The sequence below is a fragment of the Lepidochelys kempii genome, chromosome 9 (assembly GCF_965140265.1).
Source record: "Lepidochelys kempii isolate rLepKem1 chromosome 9, rLepKem1.hap2, whole genome shotgun sequence".
Lineage (NCBI taxonomy): Eukaryota > Metazoa > Chordata > Testudines > Cheloniidae > Lepidochelys > Lepidochelys kempii.
This window is the reverse complement of record NC_133264.1, coordinates 25,629,518-25,642,547: the sequence shown is the minus strand read 5'-3', so window position 1 is coordinate 25,642,547 and position 13,030 is coordinate 25,629,518. Positions and strand designations below refer to the sequence as shown.

At 38.0% G+C, this 13,030-nt stretch overlaps 1 protein-coding gene across 4 annotated transcripts in view; it reads right to left on the bottom strand.

The window, feature by feature from the left end:
- Positions 1 to 7,300: 7,300 nt before the first annotated feature.
- The window catches only part of DHX36 (DEAH-box helicase 36), a 41,718-nt gene continuing 35,988 nt past the window's right edge, over positions 7,301 to 13,030 (bottom strand). For 3 of the 4 annotated variants that reach the window (XM_073359633.1, XM_073359634.1, XM_073359635.1), the window contains 3 exons: positions 12,687 to 12,807; positions 11,133 to 11,285; positions 7,301 to 8,253 (listed from right to left, as the gene is read on the bottom strand). In XM_073359633.1, coding sequence (XP_073215734.1) covers positions 8,068 to 8,253; positions 11,133 to 11,285; positions 12,687 to 12,807 — 460 coding nt within the window. In that variant the 3' untranslated portion in view covers positions 7,301 to 8,067. Of the gene's footprint in view, positions 8,254 to 11,132; positions 11,286 to 12,686; positions 12,808 to 13,030 lie in introns of those variants that run through there. The other variant, XR_012160759.1, reaches the window with a different exon arrangement.

The following is a 13,030-nucleotide window of genomic DNA, read 5'->3' as shown; positions in this document are numbered from 1 at the left end:
TATTTAAGTTACAGAAACTCAACAAGGTAGCCATTCCATCAAACAGCATGCAAAAATAATGAAGTCCTTCTCGGCAGGAATGACAAGCCTTAGTGAAAGTCATCAGGAAGTCCAGATTAAGAAGTTCATTAGTAAAGGTAAAAATCTATGGAAGTAGGTTTCTGGACTATTAGAATAATGGCTATCAACAAAAGACGAGCAGCAGAAGAAAGAAATAAGACATATATAATCTTAAAATCCTGTAAGCAAGTGAATGTCAATGGCCAAGACCTGAGAAAAAGCAATTCAAAAATAAAAATAAAGCCATAATATATTTGGGGAGGCAAAATGATTATCACTCAAAGGGAGTAACACTAAATGACTTCCAAAGCAGAGAAATTGCTTATAGACTCAGAGCCAACTGCTCCAAGCTAGGTTTCAAACAAAATGACAATTCTACGTTACACTCCAATGATGAGATCAACGTTGAGATCCATTCTGCATTTGCCTATGAATTCTGACAATATTCTCAATCATGACATCTGCTTAGTATTGGGGAACTTCAGTGCCAAGGTTGGGGATAACAGAGAAAAAGGAATGGGCAAGACTGGCTTTGGTTCCCAAAATAAGAAAAGTTAAAGACTGGTGTCAAGGCTGATTCCTTACTCTGGCACTGAGTGCAGAAGGTGGGGGCCCGCAAGGATTCTAAAAAATTAATACTGGCTACTCCAGGCTGGTATTAAACTCACAAGGTTACAGCTTTTCTCTGACCTTGAATGGGTAGATGCTGCCACCACCGAAGTGCAAAAAAAACCCCAACCCTTTTTGGGACCCAGGAAGGTGCACTTGGGAATTCCTCCCTCTGGGGTACCCTCAAGCCCTTTCACTGCCCCGCCCCCCGGGAAGAGCTGACAAAGAAAAACAAAGGAAATCAGCTGTTGCCACCAGCTAATTCAACAACTTGTGCACAAACCTCTTAGGACACACAAAAAACCCAATCTTGTTCTTAAAAAAGGTAAATTTTATTAAAAACAAAAAGAAAAAATACATCTGGAACTTAGGCTATTGCTAGATTTAAAAAGAGCAAATACAATAAATGGTTTTCTTGAGGTCCAGCTTAATGGTTACAAGCAAAACAAAAGCATTTGGGGGTTAGTACAGAGGAGTCCACAAGCCTTACAGAAATAAAAGAGATAAACCTAATCGCGTCTTCCTAGACATTTTCTGATCTGCTTACATATTTGGGGTTTCAAATGAGTAGTTTCTAGGTATGATTGGATGATTTTTCATACCTGGCGCAAGTTCTTACAGCATAGTTTCAGCCCTGTCCCTGCTCTCCGGGAGAATAACCCAGACAGACAAAAGGGCAGTCTTGTTTCAATTTTAAAAAGTTCTAGCCCTTCCCTTGGCTCTTTTGGTCAGGTGCCCACTCCCTTCCTTTTACCTATGGACTTTTTAACCCTTTACAGGTAAAGCAAGTAGAGAACAACTACTAAAAGGGATTTTATAGCTAACTGGCTGGCTGGGTGTCCATAAAAGGGAGCTACCTCCCCCCACCCCGTTTTGTTTATTACAACTGGTATAACTGTGCCTGCTTTCAGGCCTCATAATTGGTGGAAAACTATTTTCACACAAAGATACCTATTAAGTAACTTGGAATTCCCCAGATGAAGTCACTAGGAATCAGGCTAGCCATGGTATTGAAAGGAAATTTAGATCAACTCTCCAGAAGGTCAGAGCATATATCTGAAGGCACCACAATTTGCGTGTGGAAAGACTGAAGATCAAACTTGAGAAAAAACAAACCAACCCAAAAAGTACCAAGAAAATTGTCAGCAAATGAAAAACAAACTAGACATTAGAGCAGCAATTTCAAACTGAATTGAAGAACAGATTTCAGGTGATACAAGATTTAGGGCAGGTCTACATCATGGGGCTAAGTTGACTTAAGTTATGCAATTCCTTAGGTCGACTTATTGCGGTGTCTACACCATGCTGGGTCAATGGGAGAAACTCTCCCATCAACTTACCTTATGCTTTTCATTCTGGTGGAGTACCCGAGTCAACAGGAGAACGTTCGGTGATCGATTTAGCGAGTCTTCACCAGACCTGCTAAATCAACCCCTGGTGGATCGAACGCCGTGCATCGATCCCCTGGTAAGTGGATACAAGCCCTTAGATCTACTATAAGAAGTCAACATTGATATGTCATGGTCCTTTCTGTTTGACACTATCATAGATACCACCACAACTGTAGTTAGTTTCCAGAGAAGCAAACCTGTAGTCTGGATAAGTGAGGACACATGAAACTACGTGTAAGAAAGGAAAAATGCCAAAGCAAATATCAACTCAAAAAATCAGCAAAAGTTGTATAAAAACCAAGGACAAAGACGTGTGAGAAGAGATAAAAAGGAAGTACGTGGATAATATTGCCAAAGAAGCTGAAGCAGTTGCTGAATAAGGTGGCAGAAGAACAGTTTATCAGCCAATACGTTTCTATCTGGCAAGTTTATACCAGCTGGAGGACCTGGTTAGGGATAAACAAGGAAAGACCTGAACAAAAAAAGAACAAAGAACGATGGGCAGTGCACTTTTCAGAGGTGCTGGGCAGTGCACTTTTCAAAAGTGCTAAACAGAACACTGTAGGAAATTTTTGACTGACGAAGAATTTTAACACCTAGTACCAGATACTGTACATCACAAACAAATGGAAGATGCAATAAAAGTTAAAACCTGGGACAAGAGCTGCAGGTGAAGACCAAGTCACCAAGGAAGTGAAAGCTTCTGATGAGACCAGTGATAAAAATCACTGAACTTTTCACAGTATACAACTGGAAAAAGCTTCCAGAACAATTGAAAAATAGCTTTATAGTCAAAATACCAAAGAAAGGTGACCTAAGTGACTGCAGTAACTGGTGAGGTATTACCTTTCTTTTTAGTGATCAGCAAAGTCTTCTGCAGTATCATCTTAAACAGGATAAAGAAAGAAGTTGAGGGATAGCTAAGGGAAGAGCAGGCTAGATTTTGACAGGAAGGTCATGGGCTGACCAGATTTTCATTTTAGGAATAATCACTGAAGAGCACATCAAGTGGCAAAACCCATTCATCATACAGTTTAAGAAAACATTTTACAGCCTCCATTGTGATTCACTTTGCAACATTTTGAAGTGTTATGGTATGCCAATAAAAAAAAAACATTAAAGCTTTTTAAAATAAATCAAGACGCAGCTTGCAGTTAAAGCAAATGCAGACTTGAGCAAATGGTTTAACATACACACCGATATCAAATGAGGATGCACCTCTCTTGTTTGGTATTACTGTTGACTTTATTATCAGAAATAGAAGAGACAGATACAACATAGGCATCACATAACAGTACACTAGGAGATTTCGATTTTGCTAACATAGCTCTAAGTGACAGCTCAACTAACATACAAGCAAATACCAAAAAACTCTCCAGTATTGTGAAATAAATATGAAATTATGAAAAAGCAAATTAATGAGAATTTCAGTAACTGCCAACTCAAACAGTATGTTAGAAGGCAAAGGAAAGCAATTCATATACCTTGGCAGTAACATGCAAGTCCATGGGGATATCCAGAAGGAAAGAATGTCACAACTTGGCAAGATGGCAGCTGAATTCACAAGATTAAACAAGATTTGGTCATCAAAAATCTGCAATTTAAAGACAAAACTACAAATCAACTCAAATTTTATTTCTACTTTAACATATGGGTGTGAAAACTGGAAATACACCAAAGGCATGGACGGATGTCTAATTCCTTGAGGAAGATAGTAGATATGAAAAGGAATGAATTTATAACAAATGCTGAGATTCACCAGAAAGTTCAACAACTGATCTCCAAAGTTATCTAGAAAAGATAGAAATATCTAGGACGTGTTAAGAAGAAAACCAGAGGGTCTGCCACAAGCAGGCATGCCATTGGGTAGCTGGTGGAACATGTAAATGGGTCCAGTTGAAAGAATCCCTCCACTGAACAGTACTTCAAGGGAAACCATTTGGGATTTAACAATATAGAGGACATGCAAAGTGTAGAGCAGGTTGGAAATTTTGACCAAAAAAATGTCAAAAATGCTGATTAATCAAAACAGAAATTTTGTGGAAAAGTGTCAGTTTTGGAAGAACTTGCATCAGGGAAAATTCTCAGGTTCAGGGTGGAAATTATGGTGAAAACCAGAGAGAGAGGCTGCAGAATAGCTCATAGCTGAGTGGTTAGGGTACTCATGTGGGATGTGAAACACCCAGCTTCAAGTCCCTCCTCTGAGTTAGGCAGAACAGGGATTTGAACCTATGTCTCTCATATCGTAGGTGAGTGCCATAGTTACTGGGGTCTCTTGTGATTTTTCACAACAAAATTAAAAAGTTCTCCTTTTTGTTCCAAGAGAAAAAAAAGTTTTCAACAAACCTTGAATATTTTTGTTTTCCGGCTAGCCCTAGCAAAATGCAACCCAGAATAGGCAGGGATGGCTGAGATTTATTCATGCCCCCAACAACATGGGAAAGAGTTAGATTCAGAAATTCATCAAGCAGTTTAACATTTTAAAGCGTTTGTGGTATATATTAGTGCGTACTGTCTCAGTGAATAGCTGATTCACTGTACAATACATTAAAATGTACACATAACCAAGTAAAATTAAAAGGCAATTTTAACGTAAATCAAATTGAATGGGAAAACAGTAATTCAGATATAAAACTAGTGCTACATGCAAGTCTTAAAAAAAAAAAAAGCCCCCGCTTTAAACAAAACAACAAAACTCAGACCTGAGTTTTGAAACAGCTTCATCTTACGTTCTTAGCTATACTAGTGGACCAGCCTAGGAGTACTTCCAGAATGTTACATTCAGTAAGTGATAATGGATACAACTTGAGTAGAATATAGAGAAAGTAGTTAATGGGGGAAAAATAGATTGTGTATTTGTTCATAAACACTGAATTTACACATTGTACAATTCATGTGGCTGGAGACTGATCTTCTTCTTCTACGTATAGTCCAGGAATACAATCAGAAGAATACCATGCTGTGCTTAAAATCTTGCAGTGAATGCACTAGTTTTCAAACAAGTTTCCAGCTGGCCCGGAACTAAAGAATTTTTTTTCTAAACGTAAGGACCTGGAAACCAAATGCCACTGTGCATGTGGGATGAAACAAAACCAGTAGCCAGAAGAATCCACCCATGTATTACATGCATTTCCCAAAGCAGAGCAGCTCTGGATACCCACTAAATCCTACTTTTAAGAGTATCTGGGCTGGGAACATGTATACTTGCTTTATCTGGATCTGTAACTTATTATCATAGTGTTGCATTTTTCTAATGGCTCACTGAGTAGAGAACTTCAAACTGCCACACCTCTCCTTAAAATTTTAATCCGCCGCACAAGCCTGCAGAGAGAGGCACTTGAGGTGGAGCACCAGTGATATGAGAGGAGGGAAGCTGGCAGGGCATTCTCTTCAGTTCCCTCTTTCCACTGGTCTGTAGGCCCAGTGTGATGTTGCACCCCTTAATGCTTTATAGAAATATGCTTATAAATGTAAATATGACATAACTGGAATATGTTTTATGCTACATATGCCATGTAACATATCTTTGAAAAGGTTACGTTCTACTGAATGTATTCGTCCTATTCGTATGCATGCATAATTTTTATATCTGAAGTTATGAGCGTTGGCTCTATGTTTGTATTTAAAGTGTTTGCTGTAGGAAGCACTTAAGACAGATTTGGTCAACATAGCGTGAAGGGGTTATTCAAGTAATTGGGAGTACTTAATTAACAATGAACATTGAAAGACACCAATCCACATCTGAGCTTTCCTGGGAACGTTCAAACTAACACGTGGGCAATGGCATTGGCCTGTAGAGAACTGAGTCATGCATGGACAAACGACTTGCCCCTGTGACTCTAAAACTCCATCTTGTAGCTATGATTCTACACAGGGGGAGAGAGGGGTTTCCACTCACAAGAGAGAGACTATATAAGCCCCTGGAAACCCCTCCGTTTTGTCTTTAGCTGGCTCAAGAGATAGCCTCTCCACCCCAAAGAGACGCCTGAAAGAAACTGGAACAAAGGACAGTAACTACAGGGGCGTGAGTGATTGTTGGACCAGACTAGGAGGAAGCCTAGTCTGTAAAAGAAGCTTATTGGAACATCTCTGAGGGTGAGATTTACCTGCATTTAGTTTCTTACTGTATTAGGCTTAGACTTGCATGTGTTATTTTATTTTGCTTGGTAATTTACTTTGTTCTGTCTGTCTATTACTTGGAACCACTTAAATCCTACTTTTTATACTTAATAAAATCACTTTTTGCTTATTAATTGACCCAGAGCAAGTAATTAATACCTGGGGGAGCAGACAGCTGTGCTTACCTCTCTATTAGTGTTATAGACTGCAAACAATTCATGAGTTTACCCTGTACAAGCTTTATACAGAGTATAACATATTTATTTGGGGTTTGGATCCCATTGGGAACTAGGTATCTGGGTGTTGGAGACAGGAGCTCTTCTTAAGCTGTTTTCAGTTAATCCTGCAGCTTCTGGGGGACGTGGTTCAGACCTGGGTCTGTGTTTGTAGCAGGCTAGCGTGTCTGGCACAACCAGGTAAGGTACTGAAGTCCCAAGCTGCCAGGGAAAACGGGCTCAGAGGTACTCCCAGCACATTAGGTGGCGGTCCCAAGGGGGTTTCTGTGACACAACCTGTCACACCCAGTTTATCAACCTTCAGGGTGTACTCCAACCAGCAGAGGGGTGATAATGTGAGGTTGAATAGTGAGGGCGGACACTCTTGCCTCCCCCTACACTTTTTTTTTTCTTTTTAAAGTCTTCCTTATCTTGTGTATCTATTGTAGTAATTGTTATATTGCTAATTGTTGTAATGCATATTTTTAAATGGATGACAGGGCACCCAAAGCTTAATATGAGCACTTTTTGGATATAGTGTAAATGGAAAGAGTAAGGTTTCCAAGAAGTTAGATTTGTTTCGTGATGGCAACCATACAAAAAGCTTTCCATGTTTATCGGTCACGTTAGAGTTAATGCAAATCCTTACATCCCACTAGGTAAGGATATGTTGTGTAGGATTTGCATTTAAAAAAAAAAAAAAATGAACTGAGACCGAAGACTGATACACTGTTTTAGGTCAATTTTCTTCAAGGTAAGTCTACGAATTCCCTAATCCAACACGTGAGGATGTGCCAAATCCTAAAGAAGGCAAATGTACATGTATATTCAGAGAGGATTCACAAAAGGAATTCCAAATAGCATATTGCAATCAAACATGAAACAGAACCAGTGATATAACAAGTGTAGCTTTAACAAAAAACATTTAATGCAACATTATGTATGCCTTACATTTACTCCATTTTCTAAAGGAAAATTTAGACAATAACTAATCCTGCACAGTGTATTCCTGCCATGATTTTTATCTACCATAAGTCACTGCCTTATTCTGAAATTTCAGTCAATACTGATCACTGGGTACAACAGGAAAAGCAAGAGTGATGGAATAATTGGGATGAAAGAGGGAGAATTTGATTCTTACCACTGTACACTTTAACAGCTGCTTTGTCTAGAAGTTGGCTGTAGTTTACATTTAAATATGAATATAGTTACTTTCAGTTGAAAATTCTGAAAGAAAGATGCTGCTTGGTTTGAACCCCTTTTGACTACTAGACCTGATTACTTTTCCCCAAAAAAACCTTAATGTGACATTTTCCATGGACAGCAGGAACATCTGACGAATTAGATAGTACAATATAACACAATATTTTGAATTTTAAACACCTTTTCCTTGAAAGAGTTACAGTTATAAAGAAGCCAAGTATAGACAGGACAAAATAAACCACATACACTAATGGACGCCAACATCATTGCACTGTCATATTTAAAAAGCTACATTAAACACTGGATGTCATGCACCTACAGCCATTATAAACTACTGAAATTAACTGCTCTTCAATATGAGTGGAATTACTGAGTTGCCCTAGAAAGTCTTTCATCTAGCTAGACAAAAAGCTATAAAATAAAAGGAAACTAGTGAAAGTGTCATCTTCTCAAACACCAACATAATAGCGTCAACTGTAACGTTCATTCTGAAATCGAGGGGCATAGTTTCTGGGACTTTCATTCTCCTGTGTTGTGATTAGGTCTATAATGGCTGTCAGCACTGCAGTGTCCCTGGATTTAGTGTCATTCCAGTCCACAGGGTGTGGGTTTTCAATTTTTTCTTGTAGAAGGTCATCCAGTTCTCTTCTTAAATCCTGTAATAAGAAAGTTTGTTGGAATAAAAATAGATACAATCTAGAAAATTATCGTTTAACACTACTATGCAAGTTATTAAAAATCATGTGGACTCTCAGTTGTACAAGTATCTTTTATCCTGCTATAAATAGCCATCATACCCCTCATGACAACCATAACATCCAACTAATTTCAACATTGTCACTTAAAAGATCAAAATCTGCTTTTAAAGTAAGCAAAGAGACAAAGTGGGTGACGTAATATCTTTTACTGGATCAACTTCTGTAGGTGACAGAGACACAAGCTTTTGAGCTTGAACCTGAACAAGAGCTCTGTGTAAGCTCAAAAGCTTGCGTCTCTGTCACCTACAGAAGCTGATCCAATGAAAAAATATTACCTTACCCACCTTCTCTCTCTCCCTAATATCCTGGGACCCACATGGCTACAACAAAACTGCACAGAACAATTTTAAGTAATTAGCAGGTTTTTTTTCTTAATAATGGACTCCGGGGTGATGTTTCTGAGCTACGTCCTCTTTAGAGAAGTATAAATATATGTGGATCTCTGAATATCTTGTTCTACTGGCCATTAAAAGGCCAGCATTTCCATTAATTGCCACTATTTTAAGGTTAAGAATTCAATTAACTTAATAAATTGTGATTTTTCTTTTTATATAGTTACAAGTAATCTCCAACATTAGGACTGAACTACTGAGTAAAAAAAAATTCACCCTCCACTCACTTTACTTTGTGCATTTGATGGCATTTTGTATCTAATTAGTTTCAGAGTTCTCCTCTTTAGACAATTTCACCCTATTTGCGTGGGGTTCCCCCACCCCGACAAAGGGTGAGAAACTTAAAAAAAAAAAACACAGGAAAAAGTGATTGGAAAAACTAAAGTGACAGGAAAACTCAAGGGCAGACATGGTAAATTAAAAAAACCAAATTAGATTTCAAGTTAATACTGTTTTGGAAGTCTGACAAAAAATGCTAGAAACTAGGTCAGTATTTTTCTACATAAAAACTGATTTGTCCATTTAAGTTATTAAAGTGCAAAATATTTTCTCTTTTCATACTTCTGCACTCTTGGCCCTCATGACTACTTCAATTTTTAAAATACTTGGAAATGGGATTAAGAGATGGTTCAAGGACCAGACCTTACTCTTTCCAGCAGAGGATCAATGCCAAAATTCACTGTTAGCCAAGGGACCATAAATAATTTTAAAAGGTCCATATCTTTAACCATTAGGGTTAGAAATTAATACCTTTTACCATCGGAAACCAGATTAATAGATTAAGGCCAGATGTGATCATTTTGATCATATAGTTTGACCTCCTGCATAACACGGATCATAAGACTTCCCTGAGATAATTCCAGTTTGAATTATAGCTTTTCTTTTAGAAAGATATCTAATCTTGATTTTAAAGTTTCCAGTGATGGAGGATCCATCACAACCCTTGTTAAATTGTTACAATGGTTAATTACTCTCACTGTTAAAAAACTGCACTTGAATTCTAGGCTGATTTGTCTATCCTTCACTTTCCGGCCACTGGATCATGTTATATCATTGCCTGCTAGACTGAAGAGTGCTCTTATAAATTTCTGTTCCCCATGTAGGTATTTATAGACTAACCTTTTTTTTCATAAGCTAAATAGATTGAGCTCCTTAAGTCTCACAATAAGGCTTTTTAAACTCCTTTAGTCATTCTTGTGGCTCTTCTCTGAACCCTCTCCAATTTCTCAATATTGTAGGGTCCACAAGTCAAGAAGAAGTGGACACAGTACTCCACTAGCAGTTGCAGGAGTGTCAAATATAGAGGGCAATATAATATTTTTAACTCTTACTTGAGATCCCCCTATTTATATATCCCAGGATCTCGTCAGTCCTTCTAGCCACAGCATTGCAGTTGGAGCTCACATTCAGCTCATTATCCAACATGACTCCCAAGTCTTTTTCAGAGTCACTGATTCCTAGGATAGAGTCCCCCATCTTGTAAGTATGGCCTACCATTCTTTGTTCCTAGATGTAGGACATCACATTTCGCTATACTAAAACACATGACTTGAGTTCATCTTATCAAGGTGATCCCAATCTCTCTGTATCAATGACCTATCCTCTTCATTAGTTACTACTCCCCCAGTCTTTACCAAGAGAGCTTGTAGATGACATAAATACTGATTTTATGTCCCCACCTCCCTCCTGACCACTGATAAAATTAAATAGTGTAGAGCAGAGAACTGATCCCTGTCAGATCCCACCAGAAACATAGCTGCTCTATGTTGAAACTAGGATTCTCGCTTTTCATTATTTATTAGCCCTGCAGGTCATAGTTATGACATTTAAAATCACGAGAAACACAAGGTAGGTGAGAATATCTTTTATTGGACCAACTTCCGTTGGTGGGAGAGGCAGAGACAAGCTTTCATCTCTTCCAATAAAAGATATTCTCACCTACCTTGTCTCTCATATCCTGGGACCAACACAGCTACAACAACAGTGCAAAAAAACAATCATATCATTTTGATTGCCATCCACATGCATCTTACTCTCTGAGTCACACATGATTTTGAGAGAGAGAGAGAGAGGATAAGGTAATATCTTTCAGTTGGACAGGATCCTATCGAGAACCACTAGAACAAGACAGTTCTTTATGGTTCTAAGAACCTCCTGTGTAAATATGCATTTAAAGAATTAATACAAAGCCTTGTTTTTTTAAAACAGGAAGTCAAATTAAAAAGGACTAGTTAGATGGAAGTTTAAAAACCTGAAACTCCATATACTCTTTTGTAAATAGGTATACTGTGATCTGTTTTATGAAGGGCCCTTCCGTCTAAGCAAGTTATTATTTTTGATATTACTATGAAAAGCTGCATAAAACAAAGGCAAATGGACTATCACCTTAACTAGATTTCCTATCCTAGCTGGAGACTCAAAGACAATCCATTCATCCACTGCAATAGTATCCTGATCTTTATCCTTCTGGATGGAAATATCTCCGCCGAAGAACAAAAGACAGTATGGAGAGACCTCTGTACAATCATACAGGTAAATCTGTAACAAGTCAAAAGTATTCAACAACACTAGAAAGCATATTAATACATCCAAAATGACATTACTATGTTACTTAATAAAAAATAAAAAACATTACCTAAGATGGTTTAAAGTCATTTTTGAATCAATAAATCAACTTAATTTCAATCCTGCAGCGAATCACTCAGTTCTAACACGATTCTATAATCATATTTTTTTATTAATGTGAAGACTGAAAGTGTTCATGAATGCTGACAATTTCCCTTAGCACAAAGCTTAGGTGAAGTCAAACAATTACTTATCCTCCTAGTTAAGGTAGTTGCATGGGAGTCCCAGTTAGAGCAAAAAAACCTTTCCTTTCCAGATGCACTTAATGGTATCAAGTGAAGGAACAATCTTATTAGAAGCAGTTGTTTTACCATTAGACTTATCCAAAGGTATCAGTACACAATGCACTACATTATAGATGCAGTGTACTGAACCCAGGTCTCTACCCCAGGGAACTGACAATCTGCAGGTATGTAAGTTCAAAAGAGTACAAAAAAACCCAACAGTGGGCATATTATACGCAGAATTCTACATGACAAAGGCAGGCCCTTCGAAATTTCCCTCAATCCTCAAGAAGCAAACAGAGGGAGATTGAAAAACATTAAGTTGAAGACTGTTCCAGAAGAATGGGATGGCATCAGAGGCAGAAATTCTAATGTGGGCAAAGAGAGCCAAGGGGGCTGTCAAAACCAGAAATATGGTCAGAAGGAGTGCAGAAGGAGATGTGGGAAAAGGTGAAGTAGGGGTTGGAAAGTTAGAAATTGGAGAGAAGCTAAAGAGAGCAGCAGCTGATTTGTCACACCAGCAGGAAAAGGCATCTCAGCAGCTGAGTTCTGGAGGGATTGAGAGGAGAAAGATGGGCACAGAGGGAAGTACTAATGGCAGAGATGGTCAGCAGTGTGAAGTTTGCAGCAGCCATGCCAACCACCACCTATGGATTCATATTAGCTACCAAGCTTCCTGAAGATTCAGGGTGTTTACCTTGTGCAAGTTCATGACAGGTGGTAATTGCAGCTAATATAGCTGTCTGGAGTGCAGATTAAAATATGTAAGATACTTAGTGTTTCAATATGAAAAGATTTAACAGGTGGCATCACGCCAGATGGCAACCCACTTCTTGAAAACATACTATTTTTTAAGACAATGTTTTCGTAGTCAAGATACTAAGTAGGTGCAATTAATAAGCTAGTTATATACATTTATAAAATGCAATATTGTCTTGATTTTAACAGAAGTTACCTGTCCACTTTATTATATCAAATATTAAGTTGTACCAAACGCAAAATGCGGCTTTATGTTTTAAAAAGTTTACTTATTTAGTTTAAAAAATACATTACCATACAGATTCAGAAAGTAGTAAAAGTGTTCACTTACGCTGCTAGTTCTCATCTTTAAGTGATACACAAGCCAGTTATAATGGAATTCTGTCTCTTCCACGTTAACAGATTTAGGATGAATGTTAACTGTTCCATCTGTCTTGGTGCAAACTTTCACCCTTTATAAAAAAAGATTTTTCACCAATTAGAGGTAAACAGATATTCACAGATTCTGAAAAGGTACATCCATATTTTATCCAAAAATTGATAGCCTTTTCATCAAATTCTGCACTGCATTGTTCTAAATTTCTGAAAATAAGTGACATTCAAAAACAGTTTTTACCTCTTCCCATAAAGCTGTACCTGGTTAAGAATGCATATTAGGAGGTTAAACTGTCCCTT